General features: G+C 37.0%; 1 protein-coding gene across 2 annotated transcripts; it reads right to left on the bottom strand.

The window, feature by feature from the left end:
* Positions 1-9,704: 9,704 nt before the first annotated feature.
* cdc42ep3 (CDC42 effector protein (Rho GTPase binding) 3) lies at positions 9,705-17,678 on the bottom strand. Of its 2 annotated transcripts, none has more exons than XM_083539697.1 (2): positions 17,037-17,678; positions 9,705-12,177 (listed from the first exon to the last, which is right to left on the bottom strand). In XM_083539697.1, exon 2 carries the CDS (start codon positions 11,943-11,945, stop codon positions 10,977-10,979), a length of 969 nt encoding a protein of 322 aa, XP_083395823.1. In that variant the 5' UTR covers positions 11,946-12,177; positions 17,037-17,678; the 3' UTR covers positions 9,705-10,976. The 2 variants fall into 2 exon arrangements, with proteins under 2 accessions (XP_083395823.1, XP_083395822.1); XM_083539696.1 differs by having other exon boundaries at positions 17,049-17,478.
* Between the last annotated feature and the right edge of the window lie 3,760 nt (positions 17,679-21,438).

Raw genomic sequence — 21,438 nt, 5'->3', positions numbered from 1 at the left:
GTATTTTCTTTCAGTGGATTTTCTTTTCTATAAAAGAATATGTATTGAATATGTCATAAACAAAAAGATATCAAACGACCCAGAATATGTTTTATATTTTATGTTGTCCCAAACAGTTATATTTAGCTTGATGACAGCTTTGCATACTCTTCGCATTTTTTCAGTAAATTAATGTTTTGTAATTAAAGGTTTAAAAGTGTTTTTTTAACATTGTTCAACAAATCCAACACTTATATTTAAATTAACACCTTTTTTAGGTAATGCATAATTCTTATGCGTTAATTCGTAGTGATAATGCTTTAATTTTTTTTATTCTGTAGTAAAAATATAGTAGATGAGTGCAAAATTTTGATTTGAATGATCATCCTGAGACATGTTTACATTCATATTTATTCATATTGAAAATGCTTGGATCCAAAGTGACTTACATTTTACTTAGGAATTTTGCTTAACACAGGAATAATGCAATTAAAGATTAGAGCTAGGCTTATTTACAAGCACTGACCAGTCTACCTGGACTGAATACCAAACAGGCATATAAACTAAAAATTGCTGGTTTAATTTTAGACTTGTTTAAAATGTAGATTGACACCTCAGGTCAGGTGGTGGGAGTTGGTTGTTTAGTGGTTGTGACATTGGACTTCTGACTGGAAGGTCACAAGTTAAACTCCCAGCACAACCAAGTTTTTAAGCTAAGACCTTATCCCTCAAATGTAACCATTATAAACTTGGGCTATTAATCATAATACTCCCACATGTGGACTTTTACTGTAAGTTGATCCATTAGCACTTGTAAACGTCGCTCTGGCGTTTGCCAAATACCGCAAATGTAAATGTAAATAAGGTGAACATTCGATAGTTTAGCTACAATAAATTAGCACAGGTTTGAATGTTTGCATGGTGAAAGGTGTCTCATCAAGGGTGTATCCTGTGCCAATGTTTCTGGGATAAGCTCTAGACCCAGTGCAACCCTTAATATAACAACAAAAGTCATGCACACACCTGTAACTTTATTCTGTAAATGTTTTCCACCAGGAACAGATTGTTCACTCTGAAAGGGTATATGTCTAGTTTTACATTACTTTCAAGTGGTTTTTTTTTGCCTCTGTTTCCATTTGAATCGACATACCAAGCTGCATACGTTGCTAGATCTGAGGATTCGGGGTCAGGGTTGACCCATGACGTTAATGAGGTCAGGGTTTATTGACCCTACATTGGCAGAAAATGGCCAACTTGTGTTTTGAAGTACATGCATTCTTCATGCTGAAGATGGTCACATGCATTATGGTAATGCTTTCTGCTTGCATAAAAGCCAGATGGTTAAGGTTGCTAATGCTGCTAATGTGTGGAAAAATATGTTTAGCAGTTATGATGTTACGCAACATTTTACAATATTTTCAAACCATTTCATTAAAACCATAAAACCAGTTTACCATCTGCCCTGTCTGCAAAAAATGTTGACTGGTTATGGACCTAAAAAATTACAGATTTCTGCAAAGCTGCTTTGTGACTGTCTACTGCTATGTTCTAAGTGTTAGGCAAATAAAATTTAATTGCATAACAAAAAGTAGAGAAGTGTAGTATAGACGAACTTTCGAACAGAGGACAGATTTCTCAGGAACTGTTGCCTGCTGCATTGCATCTTACACTGTGCAAAATATTAAAATAAAACATTTAGAATTAAAGTCCACTACCTACATAATGCTGTATTAATTTATTTGTTAATTAATTAATTAATTAATTAATTAATTTTTAAATAATGTGTTTGTTTATTATTGTTTTTGTTGTTATTCAGCATTTGATCCATTTTTATAAACATATTGATGGCAAAAGCTGATAGGCTGTTGGCCCTATGTGATAAGAACATGTGTAAATGCTTCAGTATTATGCCTGTGATCTGAACTTCATGGGAAAAACTAAGACAGAAGCCAGCCTAATGGCATATTGCATAAACGACTTCCTTTCTAGTCAATCTTTGTGTCCATGGAGAGTAAACTGTGTAGATAAGTAAGCTTTGCAATTCTCAGGAAAAGGCCACAGGTAATGAGTAATGTAAACTGGAACTGGTAGATGTTCTGTAGTCATTTTAAATATTAATCTCTCTCTCTCTTTATTAATGTGCTCAAAACGAAGTGTACAATCATAGAAACTGAATGATCTAATAATTTTTAGATATCTACATGATCCACAACATAGCAAAATAAAACACTTGTGTAAACACTAAAGAAAACCTTCACTATAAAACATGTTTCATTATATTTTTATATTAAAATATTTGCAATGTGTTTAGTAATTCCACTGTGGATTTATTTTTTTCATTATTGTTGTGTAAAATGAATGGTTGAACGCAGTACTAAAGTCACATGGAGACATTATTAGCACATTCTTTATCACTCTTTTTGAGATTGGTTTTCAGCATAAAGTTAGATTTTGCTGTCTTCACCTAAAACAATAAAACTGGACCTTTTTTTCTTACTCACCGTTTTCTAGAGACTTTCATTCAGAAAAGTCCATCCCATGAACACTAAACATGAGGCAGAAATACACCCAGGAAAAGACACCAGTCAATCACAGGGTAACACACCCACATGCACATATTCACCTGTTCATTCACAGCTTGGGTGATTTATCATAACCAGGCATGGGAAGAACATGTTAGGAAACTTCACACAGACAGTAATCTGAGCTCAGGATCAAACCTTGGACCCTGGAGCTGTGGAGGCATTTTAATGAGAAATCCACTATAGTAGAGACAGCAAATGGTGAACTTATAGTTAAAGGATGTAACTCAGCTATATAATGCAATTGTGCTGAGTTAATGATAATATTGACAGTGAAATTAGCATGAAAGTTGACACGTTGGAAGCCATTGTGTTTGAGGTAGCGAATACAGATGAGGAGGTGAGAGAGTTGGACAGACTTGAAGAACGTCAGTATTACTGCACAGTGAGTACTGCATACTCACTGTGGCCAATTTAGGAAACTGTTGATGAAAAAATAAAGCTTAAGCTAAAATATCAACTTAGCACTGATAATACAAAAGACTGCCGAAGATCACAATTTGATTTAAAATACTGCTTTGCATGTCAGATGCATGTTAGAGTTCATTCTAATGTTACAGTAGATAATTCCAAACATAGTGAACATAGGTTTTTTTTTAACATATTGCAGTTAATTAAAATTAAACGACCAAACTTGAAACAGTTAAGAGGAGAACAATGGTGTTGTAACCTCAGCAAGGTTTTGCTGGTTACACACTTATAAGGTGAGAACAAAGCTCTATCTTTCCTTTATTGAATAAGAGAAATAAACCTTATGCAAACACACAGTATTATAAACAAATATTTACACCGGTGGTCTTTCTTCCTTTACTAGCTATAAGGGAATGAATAAATGTGTGAAAGTACACTATAAACAATCTAAAGGGAAACTCTGCCAGCTGCTGCAGCTCACTAAGAAAACACCAGGACCAGAGAAACCTGTGGAAACTTATTTAATATGTCATTCTCTGACTGCTTATAAAATGAAAGCCTGTGATAGTGGCAGAGACCCCCTGCCCTGTGATAAAAAGGCAAGAACAAAAGACAGACAAGGATAGAAAGCCTAAATGAAATAGAAAAAGAAAGACAAAAAACAGGATGTGATTTAGGTTTATAACTATAATAACTGCAAAGTAGTGTTGACCTTAACCGGAATATTTGCCATATCTTGTATCAATAGAGGTGAAAAAAATAAGCTTCTATATCTTTCTCACTGGTGTGTATAGTTCTTGGTGTGTCTGATTCTGACTAGCTTTAAAATGATTGTTGCTGTTTTTAATGTTCTATTTATCGTGCAATAATAAATAGAACATTAAAAACAGCAACAATCATTTTATGTTTTAAGCATAAATGTTTTAAGTATGGTGTGGGCAGCCAAAGGAAGCCAGTAAAGTGACTGTCACAATTGGGTGATGTGAGGGATTTTTCATGAAGTCATGCATGAGCGTCTTGAGGGGACAGGGAGAATGAGTTGAGTGTTATCCACATGGCAGTGGCAAGAAAACCCAGGGAAGGCGATGATTTTAGTGAGCAATTAAATATTTGAGTCAAATATGACAGAGCACCCATCTAAGGCACACTCTGCCTAATTTAACTTCTAGAGCCATCTAACTGCAATGAGCAGTGAGTCATCCTGATAACTTAAAGTTTGACCCTTATAAATTGGAGCATTGTTTCGTTGTGCATATTGTCTGATATGTTGTTGTTAAGTGCTTGTGTGGTTATAGTAAGGAAATGTGTGAAATGTATAACTGCTTATACAGTTACAGCTCAAAATTTGACTCATTAAATGTAGAAAATTTGCAATGAGACAAGACGCACAAGATATGACAGATAGGCCTTTCACCTAGCCTACCTCCTTATTTGCATAAATCTATATTCACTTAGTAAGCAGCTTTAGAAATTCTCAAGCCCCCACATGTTGGCTCTGTCTTGTTGGTTGATGACAGACTAATACAGTATAGACTTTGTACTCAGACTGCTGTAAAGTATAATTTATATCAGAAACACATGTTAAATCCTTAATTATTTAAAAAACACTGTATATTCTAATACACGTTTGATTGCAATAGTTTGACTTGCTGACCTGCAGATATAAAGGGGAAAATATGTAATTGAGAATCTTTTGTGCACTGAACAGTTTGCATTTTAGTTGTAGTTTGTTCACATGAGTGTTTCGTTATCTTGCAGCAAAATAGACTGATATAGATTCAAGGTTAAAAATTGACTATTTAGCCATGTTTAAATGTTACTGTGGAACTACCCTATTTAAATAATAAATTTGTTTCTATTTATTTAATGTTAATTTACTTGCAGTTTATTAAAAATTGTTGAAATCGTTAATCTTGAATTAACATCTGGGTGTATTACATGATCATTTCCTGTTTTCATTTAAAAATCTTACTGCATGACTTTTTTGGGAGCTAAAAAAGTTTGTATGTGTGTGTGTGTGTGAGTATGTTTGTCTTGGTTTCTACAATATCCAAATGCCGATTTATCCATTTCTTTTGCTTTTAATGTTACAAAGTGCACTACAAAAGCATTTTTTTTAATAGTTTGGGGTTCTAAGCCCCCTTACGGAGGTTTTACATGAAAGCATTTTTAAAAGAGACATGGAATCAACATAGACTGTTAAATTTAGGTCCCAATTTGAGATACAGTTAAGATTACAGTCAAAGTTATGCAGTTATGATAAGCTAATCACTTTTTATCCCATGGGATAGAAATGGAATGAATGTAAGCAAAAAAGTCTTTGTTATGACTGTGCCTTAAAAAAAAAAATTGTTTATCTGACGCTTTACTTACTGTATCTAAAAGTTACTTAGTTTGTTGCTCATGGAGACTATACAACAGAATGTTTCAATTTAAGAAAGAGGTAACAGAGCCAATATTCCAAACAAAGTAACATCTTTATAATGAACACATGACTCTTGAATGTACTCTCAGGAATGGAATTAAATCATCACTTTTTGGCTTGGCCTTTCTACTTATTAGTTTAGTACTGAGCTACTCCTTTCACTCCTGTTCTTTGTCACACTGTCTGTGATTTTACTGTTGTGAGAAAGCAGCTTGAGCCCTTTACAATGTCATCAGCTTTCAGAGAAACAGGGTGCATGGGAAAAACTAACAAACAGCAGTGAGTGTGGCACCACAGTGGCATGTATGTGCTCTATCAGTGTACAGTAATTCTTACTCTCATTAGCTCTATCAGTACAGCTTTTGTGTTTTGGTGTTTTGATGTTCCTCTCTTATATTATTAACAAACAAAACTGTTTTAAGGCAATTTTTCAGGCAGTTAAAAAAAACAAACATGAGTGTCTTGTCAACTTTTATTTTTATTGGAAAATCTGAAAGATTCTAGGCTCGAACAATTTACACAAGTGGGACTTGGTCTGCAGACTTGGCCCACTTAATATGTACACTTGATCCGGCAGCATTTAGTAAAAGCACCTCTCCTGCCAAAAGTCCTTTATCCACATGTTAACCAACACCACTGCCTTTTCAGAAATATCTCATTATAATTCTCTATATAGGAAATTACATTCATTCTTTCAAACATAGCTATGTATGCTGCACTTCCTCTTGTCCTCCCTTCTGGGCTGGGACATTTTTTTTTAGCAGGCTCCTCATAACCAACATGAAGAAAAATGAAAATGTGTCTACTCATTTGTACCATGAACCCTCTTCAGGGAACAAGAACATGTCTTAGTAAATCTTGCCTCCAGACTCCCATCCTGTTTGTGGGTGCTGCCTTAGATTGGTAAAAGCATAGTGTGTTGCAGCGCAGGGTCAGCAAGACACTGTTCACATTATTCTGAGCTCCGCTCTGGGACAGTTGGAGAAATTCCCCAGTCTGAGTTATGCTTTCTTTGGCAATCCTGGACTATGGGCCAAAGCATATTCATCAGGAACCTGACATTTTCACCTCATTCCAGAAAAAGAAAAGGGACTGGTCTCTTACTTTAGAATTTGCTGAAACATTCACAGGTTATCTATCTATCTATCTATCTATCTATCTATCTATCTATCTATCTATCTATCTATCTATCTATCTGTCTGTCTGTCTGTCTGTCTGTCTGTCTGTCTGTCTGTCTGTCTGTCTGTCTGTCTGTCTGTCTGTGTCTATCTATCTTACAGGAGGATTACAAAGACAGTGTAAATAAGTGTGAGGATGCAAGTAAACCACCAGCATCTAATTCATGGCCTGTTTTAAGTCACATACAGCCTGCCTTATTCCACTTGGCCAAATATTGAATTGGACTTGAACATTGTCCCACTAGAATTGTATTAAATGTCACTAGTAATTTTAATAATGTGCATGAATAAAACATGAAAGATACACACAGGGTTTGTGGATGGAAATGTTTTGTAAGTTCACCTTTGTGTCAGTAATACTTCAAAAAATGTATTTGTTATTAACAATCCTTGAATATAACGAGTCATTATCCACTGTCGAAACCTACATAATTATGAGCACATTGACAGATTGTGAAGACAACAACAGTGAGAGACTGGTGCAAGGATAAGTGCACTTATTTCCCAGAGTGTATCTGTTATGAATGAATAATTATTTGGTCATATGTACAAAAAACTTTGACTCATGTTTAGAGAAAATATTTGTTTCTAATGCAATAAAAACATCACAGTGAAGTCCTATGTCCTTTTTAGTGCATACAAAGTTTTGAGACCAACAAAAATAAAACCAACAAAAATAAATTATATCTCACCAGTTTCATTCTGAGGTAAAAATATTTTTCACTCACCACTGGGATCTGTACTACATAACTAATCCAGTCTCTTTAAAACATAGCACGTACCCTGTACAGAAATACAGGCCTTGAAGAAAAATAAATCTTTCATAGGAGTTTTATCCTGTTCACTTGTGCTTGTTTGGATTAATCTGGAGGAGATTTATATTAAAGAGAGCACAAATAAACCTTCTCCCACTGTCAAGCATGTCCACACCTCCTGACTGCTCAGTGTAGTCTGTAATAACAGCTCAGTCATGGGCATGGAAAAAGAGAGGCCCAACGTCAATGTTTAGTTGTTTCTGCTTTGCCTTGTGAAAGTTACATGGCAGTAAGAATTGCCAGACTGCTGCACCTTTCCCCCCTCAAACCACCACTTTTCAGAGTCTCATAGGTGTGAAATGAAGGATTGAAGACAAAAACATCTCAAGTCTGTGGGCAATTGAGATTTATTGCATGTGTTTATGAGTGCTCATGAGATTCTAGCATGGCGGGCCGTGCATTTGGTACCTGGGCCTTCAGTGGGGATTTACCAGACTTAATCCAATTTAATACCATCACTATCACGTTGCAATTATAAAAACCATCAATACTATACAAAAACGCAATATAACAACGCTAATTTATTTGATGCTAGCCACATGGCATAGCTACTCCATTTGAACTTGAATTTAAGGTACAATTTTTAACATCAATATCATAATATAAACCTTATATACAGTATTAAATATGTAGAGCCTTGGTCTGCATAATGGTTAAAGGCGAATAGTGATGGTTAAATGGTAGTCAGTAACTCATTTCATTTTTAAATCACATTAATGTTTTTGAGTCTGTCTAGTTTATGTTTATTACTAGCTAGTTTCAAATAGGTCAGTAGACACAATAGCTTTTCCTAGCTAATAAGTAATAGACATTTTCTAGGCAAGTCAGCTTGCTTGCCACATTTACTCCATCTATACTTAATTTTACTTTAGAGAGAGACTTGTGCCGATTCTGGCTAAAATAGCATACCTATTGACAAGTATCTACTATCTACAACTGTCTGTATAACATGGCTATTAACTCAAAAAACAGTACTTTTCATTCCTTGGACCATACTGGCATTCTCTGATTATACTGCCAGATTTATAAACATTAGAAAACAAAAACAAAAAACATTAGAAAGCGTCTAGAAGTGCATGGATTCCTCAAATTCCTGAAACGAGTTTATAGAGCAGCATTGTGTGGCCTTGGCATAAAATAAGTTTTATAACAGTACGAGGATTACTCCTAATTTTTATTTTTGGTAGGTGAAAGTAGATTTTATGACAGTCAAGTTGAGTAAACACAGGGATTTTTATTTTTTATTATTTTCTCCGGGGGGGGGGGGGGGTACAATTAGCTGTATGTAAAAGGAATAATAATGTAAATTGAGGAGAGCTAATGGTTAGTGTAACATTATATCAATTTTGATAAAATCATGAAATGATAAAAGAATGACATGTTTAGCTCAAATCAAAAAAAGATTTTGTAGCTCTTTTTTGTAGATTTTTTTATAGGTCTCAGAGCAGCATCTCACAAAATCTGCATAAACACATGGTAGCATAAATACTGTATGTAAATGTTTAACATTCACAATTAGGCATAGTTTCTGTTAATAAAATTTGCTGCCAGCTGCTTCTAAGTCTGAACCCAGGCCATAATGGTCATCTAAAGAAGAAAACATTTAAAAGCAATGAAAAAGAAAAGATAAATGAAGGCAGAATGAAATAAATGAGGGTGTGTGGCTTTTAAGATGGGTTTGTACTCTAATGGAAACAGTATGCTTATACATATCTAAAATGTACATAATGAGTGAAATCCCAAAGATCTGTGAAGGCCACATGCTCTGGAGAATAAGTCAGAACTGAAAAATGCTGTCATTAGCCTAATGCCACATCATTGTCGGCACAAACATTGTTATTACTTTTGTTACCAAGGTTCAAAAAGTCCTAGCTACATGTCCTTGTTTTTTGTATTTATTTTTTTTTTGTAATATGAATGGAAAAATATACATGTTCTGAAGTGTGAAAGTAAATACTCTTTACTAAGCCATACAACGCATGAAAGGTATATATTATTACACCACTTGTTTAGGTACATATTGGGGTTTTCTTTTTTCTTTTCTTTTGTTCACATCTGTTCTCTAGATCTGTTCAGTGCAATGTGGAAAACACACAAGTAATGGTTAGCATATGACTTCAGTTCTTGAACATCATGAGCAGTCAGATGAAATGTAACAAAAAGAATCATTGCCCACTATTTTTGTCCTAATTCACAGGATCACACCAAAACTAGCTAATTGCATTGCAGACAGAAGTCAGTGAGGCATTTGAGATCTACTTATTGCATTTTGTCACACTTGGTCTTTTTCATCAAGATTCAAGGACCAAGCAACTGTTATTATAATAATTTTAATTATAGCTACAATTTATTTCAGTAAAACCATTAAGATTAATTTTAATGTTTAACACAACTAAAAACATCAACAACAAAAAACCATCAAGCAACTCCAGACATGTTAACTGCAGTTGTATAGTAATATTTATGTTTCAGCAATACTTCATTGGCAGCTTTCGAATACAGTAATGAGTAAAGTTTTTGTAATTAAAACTTGTGTGTTTTTAGGCTATTATCTTTTACAATCCTACCCTATAAACATCATTCCTACCCTTAAATAAAGATCATGGCTCTTTGTCCAGGGTCCAGGATGTTTATTTATGGCCTGTCCTATGCGCTTGTGCTACTTCAGTGGAATGTAGGGAATGCTAAAGACCCTCTCTTCTCTCTGACCAAGCAACTTGTAGACAAACGGTGCAGGCGTCTAGCTGTAGAAATTAGGCACTGTTCACCCACCACTGATCCCACTGCAGTGCATTCTGGGTGAATGAGAAGAATGTCAGGGACAAGGGAAAAGGTGGGTGGGCTCCATATTCTCGCTGCTCTCACATTCATAGCATTCATTCGTTTTCATAAATACATTAATTTAATTTAAGCTTTCTTTCATGTTTTAAAATGGACATGTATAATTCAGGAAACAAAACATTTCTCAACAGATAACCAAATGGGACATTTCAAAAAGTAACTTATTTACTCATTTATTTTATATTGTATCTCCACACAGTAAAAACATAGGTGTATGATTGATGCTTTAGTAGGACAGTTAAAGAGATTGTCAGTATAAATATAATATTTGTATAGCGTTGGGGTGGGGGTTGGTTGTGACAAAGTCTGGAGATAATTCACACAGCTGTACATCTTTTAGAGAAATATCATTACATTACTTAATTACATAACATATAACATTGTGCATTAGTGAGCAACAGCATACAGTGAAATGTACTGGTTTTATTTACAACTGTGATAGAACTGAGAGCACACCAAATCATTTTAGTTCTAGATTTTACCCAATTGTGACCTTCAAAAGGCACAATATATTTGTGTAGCTTCCCTAAATTTGATAAAGCATGCATCTCGTATGACCCACAGAGGAAACAACATTGATTAAGCACAGAAAGTTGAAGTTGGGGATAAAAAATATATTTGGAGAAATATCATTGCACCAGTTCTGTTTTTAGTTTATTTCCAATGTAGAACACCCATAAACCTTGTGTGTTTTCATTTCACTGGTAAGTCTCTTTTCTCTTCCTGCTTCTGCCAGAGACACAATTCAAGATTCAGGCTTACCCATGATATTGAGTATGTCATCCAAGATAGAAGGGCCCAAGTCCAGTTCCAGAGAAAGCAGTGACCCAGACTTGTGGTTCACAGACTCTTGAGACAGACTCTTGGATTTAGAGAGCTCAAAGTCAAAGTCACATATGCGTCCGTCTTCTACACCACTATCTCTATTTTCCCAATCTCGATTCATGCTGGCCATCTCTTTTTCATACTGAAAGATGTCACTGTTTATGTCATTATAGCCATTATTGTTGATGCTGTTGTCTTTACATTTGGTACTTCTATTCCTGTTTTCATTTTCATTGTGATTGCCATTGATAAAGACAGACATTAATGGGTGCTTTGTGTCCTCATCTTGAGAGGTGTACATGGGGGTATTTTTTTCCAGTGATTTCTCCAAAATGTTGATAGGAAATAAGGATTTCTCACTAATCTCCTCTAGAACAGGGCTGGGATCACGTCTGAAGATAGTTATGGACTGAAGAAGGTTTTCCATTTGCAGGATCTCTAGATCATCTATCCCCTCTGAGATGGCAGGTGGAGTGGGTGGATCATCCAGTGAGTCTCGGGTCATGGGTAACATAGTAGTATTAATATGAGGTAGGGTCAATGCTTGGCTTCCTCCAATGGAAGGAAGGGAGATGGCATTCTTCAGGATTGGTGAAGGAGTTTCAATGTAAGAGGCATCAGATGCACTGTTAGCTCGCATGAACTCGCCATGGGTACCATACTGTGGCCGAACCAGGCCACTCTTTCCTGGAAGCAGCTCAAACTTGCCTTGAAGGAAGGTCATGTCTCCAAAGGTATCACACATACCCCCTTTTCCAATGTGGACAGTATGACGGAAGTCTCCGAGTGGAGGACTGATCATATCTGGGGACAGAATGTCTCTTAGGCGACACTTCTTGCCTTTCTTGCTGTTGTTGGATTTCAGGTAAATGGGAGTTTTGGCTGGCATCTCACAACAGTAAAATCCGTGGTAGAGAAAGAGAAAGAAGAAAGGGAGATGTCTTTAAACCCCACAATCATATGATGCACAACTGATGTTGAGCTGAGTTCTCCCCAGAAAATGAAGAGTTACATTCTCAGACACTAGATGATTTTGGGATGTAGGTGCAGATACAGTGACAGTGTCCTCAGGCCTCAATTCTGGGCTGATTTGGTCCCAATAGGCCAGTAGTGTTGTTTTTCTGGGGGAAAAAAGAAAGACACGTATCTCTTTTGAATATTGTTCAGATGTACTTTTGCTTTACTTGCTTTGCTATAATAAATTTAGCGTGAACAGTTTTTATATGATCTTATAATCGATTATATTTCATATTATATATTTACACTTTTTAAATATATAGATTTATGGGGGGGGGTGTTCTTCAGATATATCTCCAATTTTCTCCTTATGAGTTCTGTATAGAAACTATTAAAAAAAACTAACTTTTGTAATTCTTTTCATTGTATGTATTATGGATTCATTCAAAAGAACAGACCTTACATAAGGGACCTGTCTTATGTGAAGCAATACATGTGTAATGATGAAAAAAATCATTTAGTTTTCAAGTAATAGCCCTATACACACTTTAGTTTTAATGGCCAGTCTTCTAAGCCGTAACATTATTACACTGATGGTATTTGGCATCTGCCATGAAGCCACCCAGCAAAGACATCACTTTTAGCTAAAACAACATTTAGCTTCTAGAAAGGAGAAGAACAGTGTGTCCCACAAAGGATAGGCTCATAAATAATTCCATCATACCCCTGATCTCAGACCAGTATAAAAGCCAGAAAGACATGCATGGTGAGGGGCCCAAGCTGTTGTTGGCTCAAACTCAGTCCAGCTCCTGTTTAGTATGTGCTAATATGGACCAGCTGGACTCCATATTGGTCTAAGAGACGAGATGGGTCTTAAGAAGGATCAGCGTGAGGATGACTCAGGAGAGAAAGCTACCGTACTGCAGTGCATAGAGAGTGCAGCAGAGAAAGACGTATATTTCTACCAGTTATTTTTTTGTGATCTTCATAAAAAAAATAAATAAAAAAAAACATGCAAAACTAGAGGGTTACAAGATTCAGAAGCAATATAGTTTAAGAAATTTAAATTGATGCGGATATATCTCTAGAGGAGAAGAGTGAGACTGAGGGAACTCAAGGCAGGAGAGTGTGAGATATGAGAGAGAGAGAAAGGCAGAGTACTTGCCCATTTATAGACATATTTACTTTTGAGAAACCGCTAAGCGCTGACCCTCGCTGACAGACTGCAAGCTATCACAAAAGTAGTGACTTGGCCAAGTCCACACCAATGACTACGACTGAAAAAACATCCACATTCCTGTAGGAGCGCAGCTCAGGACTTTTCTTGCTACAGAAACCATAATCAGAAAAGGCATGAAAAAAAGCTATAAATAGATGTCACTAAAAGCAATGACTTTTTTAATAATTTTATCACCGATCCAATTTTGTGTGCTTACAATCAGATAGAAAGGTGCATTAAACCGTTCTTTTTTAAATAAGACACTATAAGCTTCTGAACACAGAGAGTGACAGCCATAGAAGACAAAATAGCAGAAATTCCAATCTGTTTATAAAACAGCACAGATTCCATTTCCTCAGGACACATAACTTGACTATAGTAAAATGTTAACAGTTTAGAGTGCGTGTACCCAACAAAATGGCTAACACTGATCTGGGGTACAGTACTTGTGACAGTGTGTTGGGAAGATAAATGATACTTGGACAATGACTGCTATTTCTTCCTACATAGACTGAATAAGTAGCATTGTTCTTTTTACCCTCTGTGTGTGTTTGTGTGTGTTGTGTGTGTTGTGTGTGTGTGTGTGTGTGTGTGTGTGTGTGTGTGTGTGTGTGTGTGTGTGTGTGTGTGTGTGTTCTCCCAGAGGCTAAAGAGTCGACATGTCTTTAAAGACATTTTTAGGTGCTGATGCATTACAACACAAATAGCCTGAACATCATTTGACTATCATCCAGAGAGCTATATATATATATTCTCTAAGCTTTATGCATGGGTACGGAATGCATAAGTGTGGGGTGAATAAATGTGCTATCCTAGCCTAACATTTGTGTACTTAGTGTATAAGGTAATGTGAGTTAAACCTGTCTGTCTGTTCATTCATCTCTAGCTTTCTTCTCTTGTCCTAGCCTTTTTAATGCTCACTCTTTATAATAATCCATCCTCCTTCCATAATGTTCTTGCAATCTGAAGTTTGCCCTTGACTCTATGCACTCACACTGGCAATGAAGCAAATTGGATTCACACCAACAATCTAGCCTGTCGCGTGCCACAAGCACCCCCTCCCCACCTGAGATCAGCACCCACATTCTTTTCTAATAGGAACATTGTGTGTTTAAGTCTTTGTGTGTATGTGTGAGAAAAGAGAGAGTGAAGGCAGAGCTCTTTCTGCACTGCTGAGACAGGAGAACATTATTACAGCTATAAGCACTATCAGCTTATTGATTACTTTACAAGCTCTTACACCCTAAAAGACTCCTTGCTTATTCAACATGTCTTTAAGAAAATGTACACATCTTGCATTATTTTTCCAAGGGAACTGGTTAGTGCTTTTAGGTCAAATCCTAATGCTTTAGCAGCTGAGCAAAGAACTTTTTTTAAGCAGGATTGATGTTAGCAAATACTGTGATGAATGCACATCAGTAAATAAAGTAATTCTCTTTGAGGTGGGATTTGATGTCAAGACATGTCATGGAGTAAATCTACTACTTGGGTTGGGAAGCAGGACTCGATGCTCAGGTTTCACATGAAGAACTGCACAAATAAGGACACATACTGTCAGTGCTTCAGGAAACCATGCCTGTAATCCCTAAAATTATAAGACTGAAAAGTCAACAGTATGTAATATATTTAACATAACATAATATAAAGCATGTTTTAACTACCAAAATAGAATATTAATACAATCAAAAATCAAAATATGATTCTTATACACTGTGGTGCTGAATGCATCGCAATTATTTATTCTGATTTTTAAAACTATATGCTATGCTCTATTACAGTTTTATATTTATATTTTGAACTGATTATCGAAATAGGAAGATGCACTGATAAAATATTTAAAAACAAATAATAAAAGGTTGGCAGAGATTTTCAAGTCTATTCCAGACTTTCAAATGCTTTGTAAAGATTTTTATCTAAAACTTTACTTATCTAAAGATCATTACCTAAACTTTTCTATTTCGAAAGAGTCAGTCAAGATGACATCACTGAGTCAGGATATTTGTAAGTAAAAAACATGACCTGAGGTCAGATCTGAGGTGTGTTAACAACTGGCAAGGCTTATTTCAAGACTTGCAGCTGCTACTCTGCCACCCACATGGCTATGCCCATTGCTGTGCCCATGTCCTCTATTGTAGAATATGACTATGGAATTCACTTCCATCCATCCACTCCCTTTCTGTCACACAATCTTTTTAGAGGTGTTAGTGCTTTACTATTTCAATCATCCACAGTGGAGCATAAGGCCGTCATGCCAGCAGCTCATCAGTGTATCTCTGATCAGGCTGGCTAAGTGAGAGCCAAAGCCTGGACCCACTCCAGTCACTAAGAGGGTGCTGTTTAATTATGGAGATGGGCACTTAGAAGGAGGGGGGTTTAATGGGGGCTAGTGAGATGGTAAGTTAGGGTACTTATGTTGACTTATGTCAGCTTGCTCATTTGTTCTTGGTAATTAAATCACAGCCAGAGAATGTGGGTCAGTTTATTATTAGAGCAAATATGAACATGCTCTCATCTAAACAAGTGCAAAAACATTCAGCAGTTTAAACTCACTGTATGCAGAGGTGCATTTCGAGGACAGCCGCTAATTTAATGCTTACAACAGTGCTGTCTCGAAACATCGCTCTGACCTATTTTAGCCTTAGCCTTTTTTGGCTGAAAATGTGGTGGCTACTTGGAGCTCTGCAGTTGTCACTGCTGATGCTGTATTTAAGATCCTAGAACTGTGTCACTGAGATGATCTTATTCTAGACATATACAGCTGATGACTCTGAGAAAACGAATAAATAGCATGTCATTCAGAGTGACTAAACTGTCTCTCCAGACCGACCCTTAACCCTAAGCATTCCTATGTCCAGAATAGACAGAAGACCCCGTCTTTTGCACTCTGTAATAAAAGAGATTAAAGGCTGATAGTGCATAAGCTAATGGCAACCTTCACTCAACATTCCTCCAGTTTGGCTTGCCAGTTTGTAACATAAAGGGATCTGTAATTATACTTCAGGCAAGGCGCTTCCTTTCGAGGCCTGAGGGCTAGAGAGTTCTGAGTCTTCTGAGACAGGCAGGGTGGAGCAAGTATTCTTCTTGTTTCAGCCTCATCTGTTATTCCCGCTTTCTTTATTTTTTTCCCTCCCCTGCTGTCTATCTATCCTTCTGTTCTCAGCCCCCATGTTGTCTTTGGCTCACCGTTTGCCGAAGATTAAATGAGAGGGCTAAAAAACACGCAGGAGACGTCAAAACAGCTGGAAGAACTCTCTAAGTTCTTCTGGCTGCCACTGAATAGCAGCTCTACTATTGTGGTTAGTGTGTCGACTGAGTGGGAAAGTGTTTGCTGCAGTGGCAAAAAAGTATCCGGTTGCTTTTGCTATGATTCAACCCTTGTAGCACATGCTCAACTACTTCTGTTCATCTTGCACTTGTGTGCAGTCCTACCATTATTTTCTGAAAGAGCCTACTAAACACAGTCATGCATTAGATGATTTGATGGAATAAATAAAATCATTTACAGCACAGATTTTCCTCTGACACTCCCTCTTGACTTTCTTTAGTTTTACATGAGCAGGCATTCCTATTTTGACTCTAAAGTTACTAAATAATCATAACCTGTTAATTAGAAGCATTTTTTTTATGTAATTCAGCAGTGCCGCACAATTTACCAATACCTATTATAGCAAAACTATTACCTTATATAAAAAAATAAACCAATGCATGGATGTATAATTCACCAATTATATCTAACATCAATAATACTTTAAAAATATGCATATTGTATATGGCAAAATGTCTTCCAGCCTAATTTTTTTTTACCTCTCTATTAACCTCCTTAAGATGAACCTCTCTGTTGTTCCCGCAGAAGTAGTTGCTTGTCTTGTCAAAATGTACTTTCCAAAATTCTGTGTGGTGTAGGCAATGTGGTGTTCTCTTCCTCCTTGTCGTTCACAATGTCTTTCCGTCTCTTTGCCCTGGATGTCCGTTCCTCACAGGCAGGAGGTCTGCCGGACAGCTGTCTAGGAATTCCTCTGCGTAACTGTGTGCGGCTTCTCTCGTCTCTGTTCTGCTCGAGGAGAAATCTCCTCCTCCTTCTTCCTGCTCTCCCCTCCTGCAGCACCTGTCTCTTTCTCTCTCTGTCTGTCTCTCTCTGCTCCTCTGCAATCCCTTTCCCTCTATTTCTGTGGTTTCCCAGGTTGGTAGAATTGCTGCTACATCCATATGGAAAGACAATGAGTGTAAAGAGAGTGTGGAGCTGGCTGGAGATAAATTTTTTTTTTTTTACCAAATGCTGGTCCTTAATTACCCTGTTTCTATCTCTCCTTCCCTCACTGTGTTTCTCATGTAGTCTTTACTCTCCCTTTGTCTATTTCTATTTCCTTTTGCATTAAGATGAAAATAAAAATCACTGTATATCTAACAGAACGCATGTACTCCTATACAATTGAATTAATGTGTTTTGTGTACTTTCCTACTCTCTCTTGGTCACTCTCTCCAGCTAGGATTGCTCTAAAAATACATAAATATGCAGCAATGATCTTTGGGCATTTTCCTCCCATTCTTGTGTTCATGCTTTTTCCAGCTTTTTCCTTATGATTCATCTAGATTCACTGCATACACACTCTCAGATTGAGAGAGCAAGTGAGAGAAAGACCACATGACAAAGCGCACAACAGGGCCCATTTAAACCATGTGTAAGCGATGTAATGCAGCTTTGCTTGTCTCATTACAACAGAAAACATTTGTTTTCTTTGAATTGCCCTTTAGACAACATGCACGACAGCACACCACAAGGCTGCTCTTGTCGGAATTGCTTTAGCTTTTACAGGCTCTCCTCTACTGTGTTTTTTCTTAAAGGACAAGCATGTTTACAGGGCCTGTGTGCTGTAAATATTTCTTCCGGAGCACTGCTAGAAAAAATGCACACCAGATTTGCTGAAGCCTCATCAGTCTTTTTACATTTACCCTGTTGCAGGTTTCCTTAGCAACAATCACTGCTCTGCAGAGATTTTCACAAATACAGGAAGAGAGGAGAAAGACAAAAACACGTCTATCTATACGTATGTATCTGAGACTTGTGCATGTGCACCCAGAGTGTGTATAAGCGAGTCGTTTTAAAGCACAGGTAGCTTCTGGCGTGTTCTTGCAGGTTTGTTTAAAGTTCTGAGCTTGCAGCGTCAGCGATTGACAATCGTAAAAAAACATATAAATCTCTTCTTGCCATCAACTGACTCCTCACACAGACGCTCCATAATCCGTTTATCCCTGCTCTGCAACACATTTAGTCCTCTAATGGGTATAAGGGGCTAACTGGGTTTCTTCAGGGCTGGATGTTCTGACTGGTGGGCTAACATTGAGCCACCCACTAATTAAGTAAAATAGGCATTGTTTGTAACATCTAAACAGCTTTCTGAATAGAAGCACTTTGGCCTTGGGGGTTGATGTGCAAAGAGTGATCTCATTGGGGCAGGCATGTGGAAAGCACATGGTTTTGTATAGAATACAGTGTAGTGGTTTGAAAAAGTACAAGTAATATGTTTAAAGTTTTCCACTACAACTTGAACAAGTGAAAATGCTCCTCTTATATATGTACGTGTGTGTGTGTGTGTGTGTGTGTGTGTGTGTGTGTGTGTGTGTGTGTGTACATAAACTATAAATATATATATATAAACAGTCTGAAAACATGTCCTGTCTGTTTTACTGCTTCTACTTCCAGAGAAGTCAATCCAGGCTTTATTCATGCTGTGAAACTCTTCAGCAGGAAAAATGCTAACAGACATACAATAAAATACTGTTCAAACTTGTGACCCACAGCCAGGAATGTCTCTGTCATCCAAAGCGGACACTGTGTGTTTTCATCTTTTAAAATGTCAAGTTTTCCAAATGTGGCCAGAGGAATCACTAGTTATTCCCAGTTTCTATTAAGTTTGTTTTTGGTGGAGCAGAGAGAACAACTGGACTCTATGCAGTCTGCTTTCCCAGAATGCAATGTGCTATTAACTGTTGCTACTGAAGTGAGAGCTATAAATTCTGTGAGAGTTTGAAGAAGTCTGCAGCTCTTGTGGGCTGTTCCTGGTCTGCAGTAGCCAGTATCTATCAAACGTGGTCCAGGGAAGGGAACAGTGGGGAACTGGTGACAGGTTCATGGGCAACCAAGGCTCAATGATGCATGTGGGGAGCGAAGGCTCGCCTGTGTGGTCTGATCCAAAAAAAGAGCTTCTGTAGCTCAAATGGCTGAAGAAGTTAATGCTGTTTCCTGCTGGATGGGTCAAGACTGTTTTGGAAACAAAAGAGGGACCAACACAATATTAGGCAAGTGGTCATAAAGTTATGCCTGATCGGTGATCATAGTGTTTTGCCTGGTTGGTGTATTTGCCTGACCAAATTGAGAAATTTTCTTGTGCATTATCTATAATTCTAAAGAATCATTTTGGACAACAGATTTATGAGTATTTTGTCAATAAAAGACAACATTAAAGTTCTTGATCAAGACCAAGACCATATTAGGTAAGACAAACACAAAGACTGAGACAAGTCCAAGTACAAATGGGAATAAGACCAGAACAAGCCCAAGTCAATACAGAAATTCAAAAGCCAGAATTAAGTAAAAGACTGGACTAGAGTCTTACAGCACTCACTAATTCCAATACATCATTGGGTCTATGAAATGTCTGTGTAAATTGTTTTAGTGAAAATGTTTCTCTAATCATCAGACTGACAGAAAATTGTTGCAACAATGAGTGCAGTAAATAAGTTTCACTCACTGTCTCAGTAATTATGAATTTCTTATCTGGAAATTAAAATGTAGTGACATCATTCACACATGCTTTTGCAGTCCTAGAAGAACCTCCATGTGGGGGTATGTGAGAGAGTCACATTGTTATCGCTGGTGATAAACACACTCAATTAATGGGCAAATAAATTTCCAGCTGACAGCAGGCAGGAGCACAGTTGCACTTAGGAAATGCATCTAAATTAAGCCATGCACTTTGGGCCCCCTTAACATGAAAGAAAAAAGCTGTATTTGGCCATAATTTATATAAGAAAAAGACCAATACAAGAAAAAAGTGCATGATTGCTCTGCTTGTTCATGTATATGATGGCGTGATGAGATCTGACGTACTTAGGCAAGAGGAAAAAGACCAATTATGGAGGGCGTGAACGCCTCAAAAGAATTTTGGTAACCTTTTCCGCAGACCCTCTGTCTTGTAATCAGATTGTGGTTGGCCCAAAGAACCAGCATCAGAGTTGCCTTGGAGGACAGCTGCAGAACACAGCTATTTATTTGCTGAGCACAGGCAGCACACTTGGCCCTTATTACAGAGTGAAAATGGTACAGGGCAGAAGAGCCACAGAAAAGAAGTCACACTGAGGCCAACCCCAAAATCGACTCGAAAATCTATATTTATGTACAAAGGCAAAATGTCTGACATGTTGTTCAAGTCTAAAACAATATACATTTTCACTTATACACTGTGCATATAAATATTTATTGTAGCTTACACACACACACACACACACACACACACACACACACACACACACACACACACACACACACACACACACACTATCTATTTATATACAGTATATTTCCAGAAAAATCTTGCCAAACCATGCCTTCATTCACAGGGGCTTTATCATGTTTTTGCCTATTAGTTTCAATGAGGAGAAACTGTAATTCTAAAGCCTTCAAAAACATTGTATACAATTGTATACTTTCACAATTGTATGTCTGATGGTCAGGTGTCCACAAACCTTTGCCATTTTGTGAATATACAGCATATTGTTACTACACATATGGTGATATAGAAGTGATTTAGCTTTGAGTCAAACATGCGACCTCACCCTAAAACGCAGAAACAAAACACTAAGATATGTAAGAAATCAGTAGCAGATGTAAAATGTTCCATTATGGCAGTAAAAGTCAATGTCTATTTCTTTAAGCAGAGAAGCCAGCTGTATTTCAATGATTCATTGATAAAGGGGTTAAATGGAGATGAGTAGCATGACAGCATCCTGTTTATTCCTGATTCCTACCAGCTTGGCTCAAGTAAGCATTTTATAATTGTATTAGATTGGACTTCTCATCAGATTTCTAATTAAACTGTCTAATGAGCAAATACAGTAACGTCTTACAAGCCATAAGTAATAGAGAAGCATGGCACTAGTGAATTACATTAGTGAGAGGCTAAAATGTGACGGTGCTTAAGCGATTCCA

Source organism: Silurus aristotelis (genome assembly GCF_946808225.1).
Source record: "Silurus aristotelis genome assembly, chromosome: 4".
NCBI lineage: Eukaryota > Metazoa > Chordata > Actinopteri > Siluriformes > Siluridae > Silurus > Silurus aristotelis.
The sequence above is the reverse complement of the archived record's forward strand: the minus strand, read 5'-3'. Positions and strand labels throughout refer to the sequence as shown.